At 34.9% G+C, this 19,412-nt stretch overlaps 1 protein-coding gene across 1 annotated transcript in view; it reads left to right on the top strand.

The window, feature by feature from the left end:
- Positions 1–19,412, top strand: part of ME1 (malic enzyme 1) — a 174,270-nt gene that overhangs the window by 129,112 nt on the left and 25,746 nt on the right. The window contains exons 7-9 of the mRNA XM_033103410.1: positions 3,737–3,846; positions 15,268–15,365; positions 17,109–17,222. Of these exons, the coding sequence (XP_032959301.1) occupies positions 3,737–3,846; positions 15,268–15,365; positions 17,109–17,222 (322 nt within the window). The remainder of the gene's footprint in view (positions 1–3,736; positions 3,847–15,267; positions 15,366–17,108; positions 17,223–19,412) is intronic.

Here is a 19,412-nt window from a genome sequence, read left to right as displayed (position 1 = left end):
TTTCTTGCTAAAAAGTGAAATTCTACAATCTCCTCTTCCCAATATATCAGTTGTCCAAGGCTTTCCTCATCTATAAAAATGTACCTTCCTTTTTTTTTCCCGCAATGGGTTTGCCGCCAGAACACAGGTGTAGTGAAAACCACAGCTGAATCTAACCCAAAATCGGAAAGGAAAAGACACACATCAGCATCGTTGTCATTGGACACGTAGATTCCGGCAGGTCTACCACTACTGGTCATCTGATCGACAAATGTGGTGGGATCGACAAAAGAACCATTGAAAAATTTGAGAAGGAGGCTGCTGCGATTGGGAAAGGGCCCCTTCAAGTCTGCCTGGGTCTTGGATAAACTGAAAGCTGAACGCGAGTGTGGGATCACCATTGATATCTCCCTGTGGAAATTCGAGAACAGCAAGTACTACGTGACCATTATTTATGCCCCAGGACACAGAGACTTTATAAAAAACGTGATTACAGGTACATCTCAGGCTGACTGTGCTGTCCTAATTGTTGCTGCTGGTGTTGGTGAATTCGAAGCAGGTATCTCCAAGAATGGGCAGACCCGTGAGCACGCCCTGCTGGCTTACACACTGGGTGTGAAACAACTGATTGTTGGTGTTAACAAAATGGATTCCACTGAGCTGCCTTACAGCCAGAAGAGATACGAGGAAATCGTTAAGGAAGTCAGCACCTACATTAAGAAAATTGGCTACAACCCTGACACAGTCGCATTTGTGCCAATTTCTGGTTGGAATGGTGACAACATGCGGGAGCCAAGTGCTAACATGCCTTGGTTCAAGGGACAGAAAGTCACCCGTAAGGATGGCAGTGCCAGTGGACCCACACTGCTTGAAGCTCTGGATTGCATCCTGCCACCAACTTGTCCAACTGACAAGCCTTTGCGTTTGCTCCTCCAGGATGTCTACAAAATTGGTGGTATTGGCACTGTCCCTGTGGGCCGAGTGGAGACTGGTGTTCTCAAATCCTGGCATGGTGGTCACCTTTGCTCCAGTCAGTGTTACAACTAAAGTAAAGTCTGTTGAAATGCACCATGAAGCTTTGAGTGAAGCTCTTCTTGGGGTCATGTGGGCTTCAATGTGAAGAATGTGTCTGTCAAAGATGTTCGCCGTGGCAATGTGGCTGGTGACAGCAAAAGTGACCCACCAATGGAGGCAGCTGGCTTCACTGCTCAGGTGATTTTCCTGAACCATCCAGGCCAAATCAGTGCCGAATATGCACCTGTGCTCGATTGTCGCACAGCTCACATTACTTGCAAATTTGCTGAGCGGAAGGAGAATATTGATCATCGTTCAGGGAAAAAGCTGGAAGATGGCCCCAAGTTTTTGAAATCTGGTGATGCGGCCATCGTTGACATGGTTCCTGGCAAGCCCATGTGTGTTGAGAGCTTCTCTGACTACCCTCCTCTTGGCCGTTTTGCTGTTTGTGACATGAGACAGACAGTTGGACAAGAAAGCAGCTGGAGCTGGCAAGGTCACCAAGTCTGCACAGAAAACTCAGAAGGCTAAATGAATATTATCCCCAATACCTGCCATCCCAGTCTTATCTTAATCAGTGGTGGAAGAATGGTCTCAGAACTGTTTGTCTCAATTGGCCATTTAAGTGTAATAGTAAAAGACTGGTTAATGATTACAATGCCTGTAAAACCTTCAGAAGGAAAGGAGAATGTTTTGTGGACCATTGGTTTTTTTGGTCCATTGGCAGTTTTTAAGTTATTAGTTTTTAAAATCAGTACTTTTTAATGGAAACAACTTGACCAAAAATCAGTCACAGAATTTTGAGACCCATTAAAACAAAATAAAACAAAACAAAACAAAACAAAAAATTGTACCTTCAGATTACATGAGAAAATATCTATAAATTACATTAATCCAACAAATGTTTGTTGAGCTCTTATAGGTACTGTGGGAATATAATGAGTTTAATTTTGGACTTTTCAGTTTGAGGTACATTCAAATAAAATTATCCAGCTGGCCAAGAGATATACAAGTCCGGAATGCACAGTAGACTAGAAATACTTATTTGGGAGTCAGTCTGTATAGTTGATGATTAAAACCATGAACATGATTGAGAGTCTATCAGGATACACACACACACACACACACACACACACACACACACACACACACACAAAGTCATGGGAAATAACCAGTGTGTAAATGCCAAGGATTCCACAAGGGGAAAATAAGAAATGATCAAGAGAAGAAACCAAAAAGGATGATATCACAGAATTCTAGGAAATAGACTTTCAAGGGAAAAGATAAACAGAATCAGTGGCTATGCAGCAAAGAGCTCTAATAAATTAAGGCTACAAAGAATGTTCACTGGGTTTTTAGTCAAAAAATATTTTAACTTTAGAACAGCAATTCTAGTAGAGTCATGAGGGCAAAAGGTCAACCGTGGGGGATTGAGAAGTTAATAAAAGATAAACTATAAACTACTATTTCAAGCACATTAAATTGAAAGGTAGGAAAACATGAGGTCAGGAGAGAACTTTTTCCCTTTAATGAGAGATTCAAACTCAATTATCAGATCAGAGGAAAGAACTTGTCCAGAATAAGGAGTTATAAAATGAGAGAGTGAGCGCACTGAGGATGAAGGGCTGAGAATGTGAGCACCCGCAGTAAGTTACCTTGTCCCCTGATGCCTGGAGAACAGAGCTGAAACAGTGGTAGGGAGGTGGGAAGAATAGCTGAGGGCGATCATGCATTATGCCCTCACTGTTCCAGGAAGTAGGAGACAAGTGAAGAGGTCAAGATTTCAAAGGATTTGGGAAGATTAGAAATTGCCATTGTGTGTAATGGAAGTAGAAGCTGACCAAAGACAAGTAAAAGGAATCACAAAGAGGGTGGCAGCGGGAGTCTTGCTGAGGTTGGAGACCATAAATCTGTGGTAGGAAGGATGTTCGTGGCTTTATGGCTTTCTCTGGCAACGCTCAGATGGTTGAGTTACCAGTAGCTTTAATTTCCCTTGCCTTGGAAGGATAGGTGGATGGATGATCTTATGAATAAATGGTCAGACAAGTAAGTTAATTGCAGAAATAAAAATCCATCCTGTATGCTTTAAAGCCTCTCAGTGTTTGGCCATGGATAGAGAATAAAAACCAGAATCCTAGGCTAGAATTTTAGGGTTTCCAACATAAAATTCTGACCTTATATTTTACTATAGCCTTACATGTATCACCACATTATAGCCAAAGAGGGCTTACCATTTTTTGAACAACTTTTTCTTTCCCTACTTTCACCTCAATTATTTTGCTTCTGCTATTTACCCAGCTTGTAAAACCCTACATCTCAACTTTTGAAGTCATTACTATTCATTAAACCTCAGTTCATTTGTTACCTGGTCTGTGACCCCAGCCAGAAGTGTTCTCTGTCCTCTCATCATCTGTAATTCCTGTGCATACCACTTAAACACTACTTTTCAAATACAGTTTTCATTTATTGCAAAATATTTTAGTTTCTACTAAATTTTAAATTCCTCAGTGATAGGGACCATATTTTTGTCATCTTTGTATAATTTCATAGTGCCAACACAATGCTTTTTCTGCAGTAAGCATGCAGTAAATATTTCCTGAACATTGTATTACATATTTATACTCAGTAGGAAGATAGGACCTTTAAAAGAAAATAATGTTTTGCCTTTTCTATAGGTTATTTTTAAAGGTTTGTTTTTAAATGTTATTTTCTTAACTTCTAATGGGAATATTTTGTCTCATAGGTATGGAATGAATTGCCTTATTCAGTTTGAAGATTTTGCCAACATAAACGCATTTCGTCTCCTAAACAAGTATCAAAACCAGTATTGCACATTCAATGATGATATTCAAGGTAATGTAATAAATTTTCACCGCATATGGATTAAGAACATGTCCTAATGGCTGCCAGAGGGAGGAGGTGGGAGGATGGGTTAAAAAGGTGAAGGGAAATAAGAGGTATAAACTCCCAGTTATGAAATAAATAAGTCATGTGAATGTAAGGCTCAGCACAGGGAATATAGTCAATAATATCATAATAATTTCTATGGTGACAGATGGTTACTAGATTTATAGTGGTGATTATATCCTAAGGTATGGAATGTGGAATCACTGTTGTACACCTGAAACTAATATAATATTGTATGCCAACTATACTTTAATAAAAATTTTAAAAATAAGGGTATGTCCTGAAATTAGTTCATAATTTTATAATGATTCAAATTCAATAAGTATATACTAGAAATCTATTAAATGCCAAGAATTACGCTTGATGATTTTTCTAATTTACTTTCATATACTTGAGAAAAATACTCTGTGACTCTAGGGTCTCATATAATTCATGAGTTAGAGAATGAACTCTTTGAAATCTAATAAAATCCCCAGTGATTATGGCTAACCAGAGAATGAAATGTATGAAAATAAATTGTTCATTGTTTAAACACAAGAGTGTATGTACTTTTCTCTTCAGCCTTCATCTCAATCAGCCATGATTTCTAAGCCTCACCCCAATAAAAGCTGCCTTTATATATATACACATACACATATATATACATATATATATATATGGTGTACTGCTTTTTATTTTTTGTCTTTGATTATAGATGCTTGGCTCCTGCTTTTGTCTCCATTACCTGTTGTGTTGTTGTTGTCATTGTTGTAGTTGTTTTTCTCTTTAAGCCTATCTTTTTCAACACTCTCTAGATTCATACCCACCCGAGCACCCCACCCCCAAATCTAAGACCTTGCTGTGAAAATCTTACTGGTCTTGTATCATTAAGGGCAGTAGAGGGAAAAAGCACAGGCAAAGATCCTAAGGAAGAAGACCATAATGAGTTTCAGCAGCCTGAAAGAAGATCACAGATGCCTTCCATCTCACTAATTCCAGGGGACATTTTTCAGTGTTTATCTTACTTGAATTCTCAGCAGCATTAACATTGTTGACCTCACCCTCCTCCCTGAAATACTCTCTTCTATTGACTCTTGTCACAGAACTTTGCTGACTTTCTCCCTATTTCTTTGGATGTTCACTTTTTTTTTCAGGTTCATCCTTTTCTGATTAGCTATTGAATGACAGAACACTTCAATATTAAGTCCCAGGCCCTTTGTTTTATTATGTCTTCTTAGGCATACATTCCAAGGCAGAACATTCCATTAGCAGATTTATATTTCTAGCCCAGATGTCTTTGAATTCCAGTCCATATACCCATGTGGTTATTTAAAATCTACTCTTGGATATCGCAAAGTTATCTCACACGCAACCTCCCTGAAATCAGACTCTTTTATTTCCTCACCAAACCTGATCTCTTTCCAGTCTTCTCCTTCTCAGTGAATTCCTGATATCTTTCTATTCTTCATCTCTCCCTACCAAATACAGTTTATCACTAAATCCTCCTGGTACTGCAATCTGTCTCTTTCATCAATTTCTCTACATTACCCTAACGTAAGTTACCATCATCTCTCCTAACGAATGGATATTTACCTAAGAAATCTTTCCACACTTCCTTTTGCTTCCCTTTCTTATATGTTCTCTGCATGGTATCTTTACAGTTTGCCAGATACAGAACGAGGTGCTGAGGAGTTAGTGGCGAACAAGCCAAAGTTTTCTTTCTGCTGTAGATATCCGGTCAGATCATCCCTTCCTTAGAGTACTTTAATGGTTTTCCACTGCACTTAGGACAAAGATGGAAATCGCGAAAGTGGCCCAAAATGCATGATCCCTACCTCCCTCTCCAGTCTCATTATTTTTGCCATTCCAGCCACAACATCCTTTTGCAGATCCAAAAATGAGCCAGTCTTCCTCCTATTGCAGTGTCTATCCAAATGCTGATTCCTCTTTGTACAAGACTCTTTCCTCTCCTCTTTAAATCGCATCTAAATCTTGACATTCCTCAGAAAAATTTTCTGGATCCTGGTGTCTAGGGCAAATCCACCTATCACAGTCTCTCATAGCCTTCTTTAGTTTCCCCGGTGGCACTTAGCGGTAACAGTTTTATATATACAGTAATTTTAAAAATTAATATTCCCTCCCCACTAAATTTTAAGCTCTGTGAAGGGCAAGGGACATGCCTGCTTTGCTCATCACTATTTCCCTTGTCGTTGACATGGTGCCTGGCCCATGGAAGGTGCTTAATGTTGATGGAATGAATGCAGTATGTCTAAAGCAGGGCTTGGCAAACTACAGCCTGTGGGCCAAATCCAGCTCATTGTCTATTTTTGTAAAGTTTTAGTGCAATACAGCTATGCACATTTGTTTATGTATTATTTGTGATTGGTTTCAGGCTTCAACAGCAGAGTTAAGTCTGGGACAGACACAAACTGTAAAATACTTATCTGGCCATTTACAGAAAGAGTTTGCCAACGTCTAGTCTAAAGGATTGGTGAGAGTTGAACTAAGGAGTCAGGCTGACTAAGGTAGATTTGCATTTTGGAGAGGTCCAAAACTCACATTGTTTTTAGTGTAGAGAATAGATTGAGTGGGAGCGAATTTAAAAGCTGTTGCTGTAATTCAGATACATGATGATGGTGCCTTGTTCTTGGAAAATGCCAGTGAAGATAGAGGGAAATAAGAGGGATGACTGGGTGTTGATGATGAGAGTGAACCAAAGAGCCCAGGATGGAGCCTAGGTGTTTGCCTTGAAGACCTGGTAGAATGACAGCTCAGCAACTGAGAGAGAGAGACATGTGAGACATTATAACATGTAGATGTTAAGATCATGGACTCTGGAGTAAGACTGGTTTTCTTTGCCTTTACTAGGTGGACTTTGATCTATTTATTTAACCTCTCTGACTTTTGGTTATCTTATCTATGGTGGAAAGTTATATAATAACCTCTATTTTTTTTCTTTGAAACAAGAGATAGGATCAGAAGGTTGATGAGAATAAAGGAGGTCTGAAACGATTGCTGTAGAGAACTAGAGAGCCAACTGACTAGGAAATACAAAAGGATTCAGTAATCCTGGGTGCTGGGGATCCAGTTGAAGTTGAGTACCACAAATATATTCTGACGCCAAGCCGAGCAGCTTGTGTTCAAGAGTTTAGGACTAAGCAAGGCTGAGTCGGTCAGTTGTAGTTCTCTCTTAGGGATGTTTTACTGTATTTGTGCGAAGAAAGGACAGTGGGATAAAAGCTAAGGTTAAAGTAACCATCATAGTAATAAGCAGAGAAGGGAAGGAAGTGAAGGGGAAGTGACGGGGGAAGGAAGTGAAGATACAAGGACAGAGAGATTGGGCATATAACCTACATATTCCCATGAAGTTAAATATTAGGTATAATGACGGTAATTAAGAAAAAAATGGAAAAGCAGGAGATTATAGACCATGAATGTGGTATTCCAATGTCGTACTTCCAAGAAGGATTAGATGAGTGATGGTAAACACCAATATGAAATTTAGGAGGAAGGTAGCCAAAGTGGAATAAGTGGAATAAGATGGATGCCATTGGAAATGAGGTAATTCAAGGAAAATTTAAATGTGAGATGGGGATGATAATGCTTCTCTCATAGAGTTTATATTGAGGACAAAATTATTATTTGTGAAAGTATATTGACCGAAATATACTTTATAAATATAATTTTTAAAATTCACTATTTTTTAAGTTCTTTAGTATGACATAGCTATGTAAATATAATGTGTTTAAAATAATGAGTCTATATCTCGAGGCGCACTAATTGATCAAATCTTTCTTTTCCCCAAATCCTTTGAGATGTTAATTACATTGTTACATTAGTGTCATTTTTATGACAAAGATGCTTACATAATTTCAACTTTCTTTTCTTTTGTGCATTAAATTTCTCTTTAAATATTTGTGCATAAGAAATGAGTGTTTGGAGGAACTTGGAAAGGAAATAAAAATAGTCTAATTTTAATGTACTATAACCCTAACTTGAAGATACAATCAATACGTAATGATAGAGAGTGCCTATGATGCTTCAGACAGGCTTTGTAGATCAGTGTCTCAAAGTCACATGTCCATTCACCTTGCAGTAGTCTCTAAAATAGCCACCACTTAACTGTTGAACAAACCTATACTATTCTTTTAAAAATATTCTATATCTTTTGATTTTTGTGGGTCGCACAGAAATGTCCATATAAAAATTAAATCCCAGTAGTACATAATTTTGAATCATTATGCAGAAATAATAGGTGTCAAAGTTCACTTTAAGAAAAAGAATGCTAAATCCTGATCATCAGAAAATGACCAATTAGGAATTAGGGTCAGAATTCCTATTAACTAAGGTCAATAATTTAGAGGTCAAGGCCTGGGCTTAATCAGAATAAAAGAGAGGGGCACAGGAATTCCGAGGCCGATGCCAAGCCATGGCCAAGAGCACTGTGTGTGGAGTTTCCCTGAGGGTTCACAGCATAATATTCCCTCCAGCAGGTCACCAGTGGAGGCATTAAATAACTAGTTTTTCATTCCAACTAATCTGTCCTAAAATAATAATCTGCACACATATCGTCGGCCTATTTCATATAAGAGTTTTAGAGTATTCCTGCCTTAGCCAACAACAAAAAAAGATTTGAGAAAAATGGGTCTCATCTCTGACTAAAGAAAACTTTTGCCAAATTACTAGGATTCTGACTAGAAATGACCGAACCATTTTGTGCATTTCTCCATACCAAAATATTGTCCTTAGTGACACATTTTCCCCATATGTTTCTGTTTTATCTTTTTAACCTTATGTTTTTACCATTTTGCCCACAAATGTAATACTTTCCGCAGTGTGGGCATTCGAGTTGCATTCCAGTGCCAACGAAAATAATTATTTAACTATTACAGCTTTACCATGTAAATAAATGTTTTTTACGCTGGACTCTTGGAGAAGTTTTTTTTTTTTTTAACAGAGATGTCATTTAAAGATATTATTTTATGAAAAGTATTTGATTTTTAAAAATACTTAAAATTCTACTATATTAGTTATAGTTAAGATTATTAAGATAATCTTAAATGATAGAGGTTTGGTTCAAAATTTATTTCGACCTTAATGTATTCTAATTATAAATTATTTTTAACTGGAAAATTGTGCAAGTTAAATCTTTTAAGAAATTGGACATTTACTTAGGTAATCTAGAGACCATCAGAATTTAGCAAATTCACTAAAAAAATAGGTCTTATCCTCTGGTCATTTAAAATCACCTACAAAAAGAAATTTTTCTTCTCACAATAGCATCTCTGGCTATTCTCTAACATGACATTTTAAATATTTTACATAGAAATTTTAGCCATAATAAACTAGTTTGTTAAAATGTTTTAAAAATAAGGTAAATGTAGCCGAATCTTACACGAAATGCTTTGATAATTGAAGAGATCGAAACCAGACACAGTAAAACTGTTCACAAAAGAATGAATACCATTGGCCAGAAAACATATTTTAAAATTTAATCACGCCACTAAGTTTTGAAAAGCATGTTAAATAGCCGATGAGAAATTGACTTGTTTTCTGTCCAGCCGGCAATATTTTTATTATAATCCCAACTGTTAATGATGCTTTAAGAAAATGAGCACTGTCATACACTGATAGTGGAAATGCAAATTGGTACAACTCTTGGGGAGGCAGTATGTGTTAAAAATCTTAAAAACATCCAGATCTTTGATTCAATAATTCTATTTTTAGAAATTTATCCTGAACAAATAAAAGTATTTGTTTTAGAAATTTATCCTGAACAAGTAAAGGTATTTCTAAAGGCAAAACAAATGTACAGGGTATTTATTAATTTATTTTAAATATTTGTTTTTTTAATTGAGATATAATTAACATGTAACATTGTATTGGTTTTAGGTACGACATAATGATTTGATATATTGCAAAATGAATACCACAGTATGTTTAGTTAACATCCATCACTATATGTAGTTAGAATTTTTTTTCTTGTGACGAGAAATTTCAAGATATGTTCTCTTAAAACTTTCAAATATACAACACAGTATTGTTAACTTTAGTCACCATGCTGTAAATTATATCCCCAAGACTTACCTGTTTGTCTTATAACTGGAAGTTTGTACTTTTTTACTCCTTTCACCCTTTTTTCCCAGCCCTTCCACCCTGCCTCAGGCGACCACCAATCTGTTCTCTGAATCCCTGAGTTTGGTTTTTTGTTTTTGTTTTAGATTCCACATATAACTGAGATCATACAGTATTTGTATTTCTCTGTCTGACTCATTTCACTCAGCATATGCTCTCAGTGTTCATCCATGTTATTACAAATGATAGGATTTACTTCTTTTTATGGCTGAATAATATTCCCGTGTGTGTGTGTGTGTGTGTGTGTGTGTGTGAGAGAGAGAGAGAGAGAGAGAGAGAGAGAGAGAGAGAGAGAGAGAGAGAGAGAGAGAGAGAGAGAATGAGATATCACATTTTCTTTATCCATTCATCCATCGGTGGACACTTAGATTGTTTCCACATCTTGGCAATTGTAAATAATGCTGCAATTAGCATGGTGATGACAGATACTTTTTTGAGATAGTGATTTCATTAGATACCCAGGAGTGGAATTGTTGGATCATAAGGTAGTTCTATTTTAAAATTTTTGAGGAACCTCCATATTGTTTTCTTTAGTGGCTCTACCAATTTACATTCCCACTAACAACACTACTAAAGTATTTCCTTTCCTCCACATCCACACCAACACTTGTCATTTCCTTTCTTGTTGATAGTAGCCATTCTAACAGGTGTAAGGTCATATCTCATTATGGTTTTGATTTGCATTTCCCTGCTAATTAGTGTCATCGAGCACCTTTTTATGTACCTGTTGGCCGTTTATATGTCTTTGTTTTTTTTAATTAAAGTTTATTGGGGTGACAGTTGTTAGTAAAGTTACATAGGTTTCAGGTGTACAATTCTGTAATACATCATCTATATATCACATTGTATATTCACCACCCAGAGTCAGTTCTCCCTCCATCACCATATATTTGACCCCCATTACCCTCTTCTACACACCCTCCTTCCACCCTTACCCTCTGGTAATCACTAACTATTGTCTGTGTCTATGAGTTTTTGTTTCTTCATTTGTTTGTCTTGTTCCTTTGTTGTTTTCAGTTTTATATCTTCTTGAACAAATTTTTGTTCAGATAAAGATATTTATTGTAATGTTATTTTTGATTGCAAAAATCAGACTTCTAAATATTGAAAACTGGAGGTTTTGTTAAATAAGTTATCACATGTATAATATGAAATATTATAATTGTACAAAATATTTTAAAATATACTATTGACTTGATACAATAGTCATAAGATATTTTTAAGTGATAAATGTATGTTAAAATAGTAAGCATGTATAGTAAGATATTTTTTATGACTTAAAATGTTCTTGAATTTGCATGTGTCAGGTTTATACATCAATGATAGCAGTGACCTCCTAATATGTCTACATACCACCAGCCTCAAAACTCAAATCCCTTCCCCACACTGCTCTCTGAATTTAGAACCTTGCAGCAACCATGTGTTAACCTATAATAAATTATAATTATATATAAAAATATATAAATATATAAATATATATATGTATATGTAGTTACTACGAATATGTAGTAGAAGGCCCTACATGATCTCATACCTACACTTCTCTAGCCTCATATCACTTCACATGCTAATAAGCTGTGTTTGCTTCAGTATCATTGTAATACCTACAGTTCTACATATGTTCAATGTTCCTTTCCGTTTATATATCCTTTGGGAGGCTTGGTATACAAATGAAGCTTGTATTCTAAGTCTTGACCATAAGGTGGTCAATTCTAATTGCTTGAGCCTATTCCTTAAGAAATCCTTCTTGTCAGTCTCTGGTTCTTTTCTCTTACATCTCTCAGGTTCCACAGAAAAGATTTTTCCAATATCTCTTCTAATATTAGCTTTCTGCTGGTATTCTTTAAGCCAAGTAGGAGGAGGATGGTGGTCTCCATATTGAGTATGTAAACTTTCATTTAATCTTCTTGTTTTCTAATATGGCACCCTTGCACTCCATTATTCCTGGTTATTACGATTTTGCCTAGTGTCTTACAGTCCAGAGACCCTCTCTAGAACATAAACTTCTAGGTGTTTCCTAAACCTCCTAGTGGGTGGGTCCACTGTTTGCTAGGAGAGGAAAGTGGATCTGGGGACTAACTCCTTAACAGATCTTTGACAAGCCACCCGTTTTTCGTCTCTTCTTCACCCCCACTTGCAGAGGTTCTTGCTGCCTTTTGCACCTATGCTTTTGGAAACTTTTGCTATATCAGTCTGATTGCTTCTTAGCATTCCCCATGCCTGGCCAAGAATTCAGCTTTTCACTTCTATTAAGTCAGTTGCCATTTGCCCATCTGCCTTCTAGCTTCTCAAATTTTATTGCTATCCTTTTCTCTTAATTTCCTTGATATATATATATATATATATATATATATATATATATATGTATATATGTGTGTATATATATATACATATATACACATATATATATACATATATACACACACACACACACACACACATATATATATATATATATGTATATATATAAAATCTCCTTTCTATTGTTTTAGTAGAATTTGTTGGGGGAAGGGAAAACTATGTTCTATCTCTCATTTTTAACAGTCATCCCTGCTTGCATGTCTTTGCACATGCTTTTCCTGTGTAATATGTCCTCCTATCTGAGACCCTGGGCCTCTCACATTAATCATTCAATACTGTGCTCAGGTAGTATGGACCCTATGTGGCTTGCCCCTGACTCCTCCTGCCCCTGCTTCTGGTCCTTGTATTGGACCTGATCTGTTTATTAGTAGCACATGAGGATTACAATTATTTGATTACTTATCAGTCTCCTTTACTACGTATATGTAGTAATTCTAATCAGATTTAACAAATTACTGCATTAGTAGAGATCATTCTTTGGTAAAAGATAAAAATGATATTTAATAACTAGCAAAAGCATAGCATAACTGGTGCCTTCTTTTAATGTTAAAGTTGTATTATACACACATACAAATAGAAGTTTCTAAAATATTAAGAAAATTGAATCTCTTTAGTATCTTACTAACCATGTTAAGTACTTTAAATACTAAGTACTCTTAAAAATACAGTGATAGTAAAAAGATAATCATTAATCTCTCTTTGTCTGATTTACTAAAAAGTTAGTTTTCAGTCCCAAAACAAGTTATTTTGAAATAATTTACTGAGAAAACTCACATTTTAGTGAAGTATCAAATTTCCACGTTTATTCCTTTGACTATAATAATGTTTAAATCAAGGTAGTCCCAGGAGATCACACCAGGCCTTGTACAAGAATGAGGTTCAAGTTAACTTTTTGGTAGTGCTAAAAGTGCCATTGTGATTTTATTAATTCCACGAAGGGAAGTTTGTTTCATTATGTCCTTAGGAAATACTATAGAATATACATTTAAATATAAGGCTCTGATATTCAGTGTAGTTAGAGACTAACTTTGCCTTATTTGGGATAATATGTCTGAACTTAAAAATATTTTGAGTTTTAATGCAAAATGACCTAGCATAGCATATAAAAATGAGTGGCTACATTATAGTTAGGAACTTTTGGAATATTTTATTTTATGCTCTCTATCCTTAAGTGCACAGTTCTATTTAAAATCAAAGCAATACTACAAATACAGTGATTGCTAAGTATACTTCAACTTTGACGCTAATGATAGTTAAACTGGTTAAATCTTGCGGTACTGGTAGAATCTATGGAGACCCTTAAAATTATAGAATCTCAGAGTTGGATGGGAGCTTAGAATCCCTCAAATCCAAACCTCTGTCCAACTTACTTCAAAACGTAGAGATAGATTGAGATACTATTTGTGAATAACTAGTTATTTAGGGAACTGGATTAAAATTTCTCTAGTAAAAATTCTTTTTTCATCTATTTAACAGCTCTAGTGAATATTTGTCGATGTATGAAACAAGTATGATTTTAATCCTGTCATGGTATCTCTCCTAGATAGATCAGCCATATTTTTAAACAGGCTTCCACTTTAAAATATTCTGTAGAAGAGTGGCCTTCGCATAATGTACAAACTTGTTTATAATAACCACAGTTTATAATTTATTGCAATGGTGACTCAAAATTGCAAGCATTTTATTTTTGTGATCCACATTTTGTTCCTAAATAAAAAACATTCAAGAGACATACAGGTCTACAATAATTATAATTATCATTTTTTGTGATCTTATTTATGATCACAAAATTCTATAAGAAAGAAAAAAGCAAAAGATTGAAAAGAACAAATATACTAATGGTGAAGTATTTAATATGTCTTTGGTACTTGGCATGAATAACACTTCCTCATGTGTCATTCATCAAACCTATTCTAATCTATGTTGTTGTGTTTCGATTTTTTTTTTTATCCAAGTATAGGTGTTTAAAGTTAGGTTTTGTTACCCAGCTAAGTGATATAGGAATCATTATAGGTAGAATGTTACTTTAGAGGAGTAAAATATAGACACAGCTGGAAAGTAGTACCAGAGCTGCAAAGTTTTATTTCAGACATGAACCATAAAGAAGTTAGCTATGTAATTATGTTCAAAGCAGATAAAACCACTCTGTGATCTGTGAAAGCTTAGATGGCAAAGTAATAAAATTAGAACTGGTGAAATTTCTAAGACCATGAGGAAAACTCAGTTTTTATCCTAAATAAATTATACATTAATTTTGTCCAGTACCTCTGGGATCCACCAATGATTATCATAGGTAGGAAGCTAATTAAAGAATGCAATAACATCAGATTTCAATTGCTATTAACTGTTAATTTTTCAAATTAAAACATTAAATTCCAAATGTATCAAAAACATCATTACCACCAACACCATTATCAACAAGCACTTACTATGTGACGACTTTATGTAGAAGGGATCACTAATAGATTTCAGAGCCCCAAGAGTAAGTAGGTGGAAGAATCTAAAGGCGGTTAGGACTCTTTTATCTCATATGTTATGACTATTTCACAGATGAGGAAACTGATGTACAAAATAATTTTTCTAAATTAATTCAGCTAGTAAACAGGTTGAGCTAGAATCCACATGAGAATCCAAACACTCATTTCATCACCAAATTAAGTCACAGAATATTCTTTTTGAAAAGTTTCCAGAATATAGTGAATTACTGTTGTCAATAGCCTGAGAGTTTCATCTCATAGGCAAGCATGGGATCAGATAACCACAGGTTCCCTTTTCGTACCAGTTAACCTGTTGTACGATGATTTCAAGATGTGTGTAAAGATTTGAGGCTTGGAATTTGGCAGATCTGTTTGAGGAGAAATCCCCAATAAGGATATTTATTACTTGTTTCAGGAACAGCATCTGTTGCAGTGGCTGGTATCCTTGCAGCTCTTCGAGTAACCAAGAACAAACTGTCGGATCAAACAGTACTATTCCAAGGAGCTGGAGAGGTACTTGCCTTATGTAATACTTATGTTCTCCTGAACTTGAGAACATAGAATTCATTTTAATTATTCATTAATTTGAAGTTTGAGGTATTCTTTAAAATTTTGAGTTTACTGTAACTATAGGTTTTATTGAAAGATTCACAAATTAATTATCGAATCATTGATTTTTCATGTAAGACTTTACTATATAGATATAGAGAAATTTTTCAGTTTTAAATTTGTAAGATTATCAAATTGTGCCATAGGGTTTTTTTTTTAGTCATATTTAAGGTGCCATGCAATAATAAAAACGTTTCCAATGTATGCTTATGTATCAAAGCCTTTTATAAATATTTAAGCATTATATCTGATGCCAATTTTTAGTATCCTCCAGTGTCACATACAAAAGTTTTCTTAATTTGACTCACCATTCAATGTGCACATATATAACTACATACAAGTTTTTAAGAAAAAAATATTTTGAATTAAAGATTCATTGTGCATTATAACACACAAAAGAACCAAAACATTTGGTATTGTTGGAAGGAGATGGCAGCAAGACAATATTATGCTGTTTTCTGTTATTTTTTTTAAGTTAATCATTTGAAAGAAGAAAACTAGACTCCAGTAATAATTCTCCCCCAATATAGAAATTAAAATGTCAACTGAGTTGAGCTTCTCGTGAGAAAACTGCCAAAATCTGTTTAGAATTGTACAGTATGACAAATGGAGAGATACTCTGTGGCTATCTGTATTTTAAGAAGCTTTAAATTTTCATATTTAATATGATTATGAATAAATATATTACACTAGTCGAAATTGTGTATATTGTATTGGTTTTGACTTTCCTCGTTTTTAAAATAAAACAAAATACATGAAGCTAGAACTTAAATACGAAGATTATAGATGTGGAAGAATTCAGAATGTAAATCACAAATTCATTTTCATGGTGAAATAAAAATCAAGGCTAAATAATAGTTCATTAAAATTTGAATTTTTTATTTCTATGGATTGTTACATGCTGTACTTAATTTTCGTAAACTTCTTTGAATTTCCAAAGGATTTTGTTGAATGGCATTGGTCAGTTCTTGATACGCAGTAGGGTGGAAGTATTCATGGTTGGATGATTGAAAACTGGCACTCATTTGTCCCTGATAAGGTTTTGGAATTCATAGATTATGACAAAGTTTATAAAATACCAAAGAAGTTCATTACTTTAATCTTGCAAGAAATTTCACAGCACTTTCTTTGTCCAAATTGAGAGTAAGTAAATGCTTAGGAACACAGATTTTATGCATTGCATTTTGTTGCCTAATTGGTCAAGTTCCCATCCAAATGACCAGGCTTCAGTTTTCAAAATCAATTAGAGAAGCTTGAACTAGCAATAAACAATATAGTCTAATAATTAAGGTTGACCAGTTCATTATTTTAAATTCAATATTTTCTTGTTGGAGCAAGTCTTAATTGTATTAATAGGATTAAAGATACTGGCAATCAAAGATACCACTGGTTTATCTGTGGCTAATAGGAAGCTACATAATAGTGGTTCTATTGTAATACAAGGAGTAAATAAGTCATTTAGCTTGACCCAAATATGACAAAAATACTTTGCTCCCAGTATAAATGAATGACTATAGCTCTTTAGGTCAATAGACAGAGCCATTTTATACTTCCTTATTAACAAAGACAAAATGGGATAAATGTAACTCTTGATAAGATATTATGTGGAAAAACTTTTAAAAATGTTTTTTATAACCTCTTTCTCAGGCAGCCTTAGGGATTGCACACCTGATTGTTATGGCCATGGAAAAAGAAGGTTTACCAAAGGAGAAAGCCATAAAAAAGATATGGTTGGTTGACTCAAAAGGATTGATAGTTAAGGTAAGGATTTGTCATTTTAACCAGAATAAAAATCAGTATGTCGTTCTGGATGCCCATCTCAAAGACTACTATTTCCACTTCCTCCTCCCCCAACATTGTGTGGAAAGAGTAGCCATTATATATAAATGACCATGTTGTGCAGTAATACTGATACTCTTCTGAATAAAGAAGAAAACTGTGGCTCAGCTATAGAATCCATGTGTGATGTGAGTAGGCTCCTTACCACTGTATGGGTTGTCAGTCCACTTGAATTAGTTTAGTTTCCAATTGAGGCAATTTGATAATGATGCAGAAGAAATGCCTAAGTATAGCTCCTTTTTGAAAGGGCTATCTGTCAAATTGCACTCTAGCTAGAAAGAAAGGGGGGAAAAATGAAATAGCTTCTTTTACCTTTAGCTTTCTCTCAACCATATTCTTGAGGGTTTGAATGGGAATTTCTGAGAAGGGCTTTAGTAAACGGCCCGTGTCAACATGAACTTACTTGAGGATCAGTATCCCTACTTTAATGGAGAAAACAGTACCAACTTCCTGGGGTTATTGTGAGAACCAAATGAGACGAGGTAAGTAGCCATGTTGCTATGCAGTAGTAAGGCATTATTATTACTTCTGCTATCGGTGCACACCAGTCACTCTAACTTAAACTGCTAGAAAAAAAATACTTGTAACTCCCTCTTTCCACATGAAGATGAATTTTAAAAATAACCAGTGATAAGCAGTATCTGTGGGAATTTATTATAGAAACAAATGTGAATGTGTGCAAACTTTCTGGAACACTAGTTTATGTGTATTTAGAGCCTTTAAAAGTTTATGTTTCTCTGAATGATGATGAATGACAACTATAATTTAATATATATATATATATAGTCATAGGATGTGGAGTACAGTCATAGGGAATAGAGTCAGTGGAATTATAACAGCTATATACAATGTCAGAGGGGTGATAGATTGGGGGAGTGAGGTTATCACTTTGTGAGGGGTGTAAATGTCTAACTATTACATTGTTTTGTACACCCGAAATTGATAATAAAAAGAAATCTAAGCATTAAAAAAAAAAAGTTTATGCTTCTGATCCAATAGTTTCAAATCTAAGAATGTATCCTATAGATATAGAGATGTTTACAGTGTTTTATGTGTAAGGATGTTATCACAGCATTATTTACAATACTGATATGTTTTATCATACATTAATTATAATAATGATATGTTATACTTAACTAAATAACAGATAATTGTGAAATAAATTTTGGAATAGCCATATGAGTGTAATATACAGGCTTAAAATTGTTTTCAAAGAACTATAAATAACATCATAATATAATATTAGGTGAAAAAAGGAAAACACCATCTTATACCGGTACATAACTGTTTTGTTAAAAAGTGAGTTGCATATAAAAGTCGTAGAAGGAAATGTGTCAAATACATATTACTTTAGAACTTTAAAAAAAATGTGGTGCCTTTCTGTATATTCCAAATTCTCCTTAGTAATTGTGTTCCTTTAAAGCCAGAAAAATGTTTGATTTTTAAAATTACTGTACATAGATTTTGCTTTAAATGAAGAAAAAGTATGTGCATAACGTTTTGTAGAAAATGTGTATCTATACAGCAGTGAAATAAGACAAAAAGCACTTTTACACCATCTTCTGAAAACCAAATAATTATCATTTTATTAATTTTGTTAACTTGCAATTTAGTTTTTTATAATATGTAAAAAAACAAAGTTTCAATTTCTTGTCTTAAAAATTGCTATTGGGTGGTAAGATGGCTCAGTTGGTTAGAGTGTGAGTTCTCAACAATAAGGTTGCCAGTTCAATTCCCACATGGGATGGTGGGCTGTGCCCCCTGCAACTAAAGGTTGAAAACAGCGACTGGACTTGGAGCTGAGCTGCGCCCTCCACAAGTAGATTGAAGGACAATGACTTGGAGCTGATGGGCCCTGGAGAAATTCACTGTTCTCCAATATTAAAAAGAAAAAAAAAATTGCTATTGCTTTGAAGAATCAGTGTAACTATAAAAAGTTGAATACAGTGGTCACATGACAAATATTGTGGTCATGAAATAACATTTGCCGAATGAAATCGCCTCTGGGTCAGGCATTGTACTAGACTCTGGGAGACAATAAGGCCGTCGATCTCAGAAGGCTCACAGCCTACTGGGGAAAATTCAGACAAACAGGAGTTGCAATTCTATATG

The sequence above is a fragment of the Rhinolophus ferrumequinum genome, chromosome 3, assembly GCF_004115265.2.
Source record: "Rhinolophus ferrumequinum isolate MPI-CBG mRhiFer1 chromosome 3, mRhiFer1_v1.p, whole genome shotgun sequence".
Classification (NCBI taxonomy): domain Eukaryota; kingdom Metazoa; phylum Chordata; class Mammalia; order Chiroptera; family Rhinolophidae; genus Rhinolophus; species Rhinolophus ferrumequinum.
Note: the sequence above shows the minus strand (reverse complement) of the source record. Positions and strands in the feature narration are given on the sequence as shown.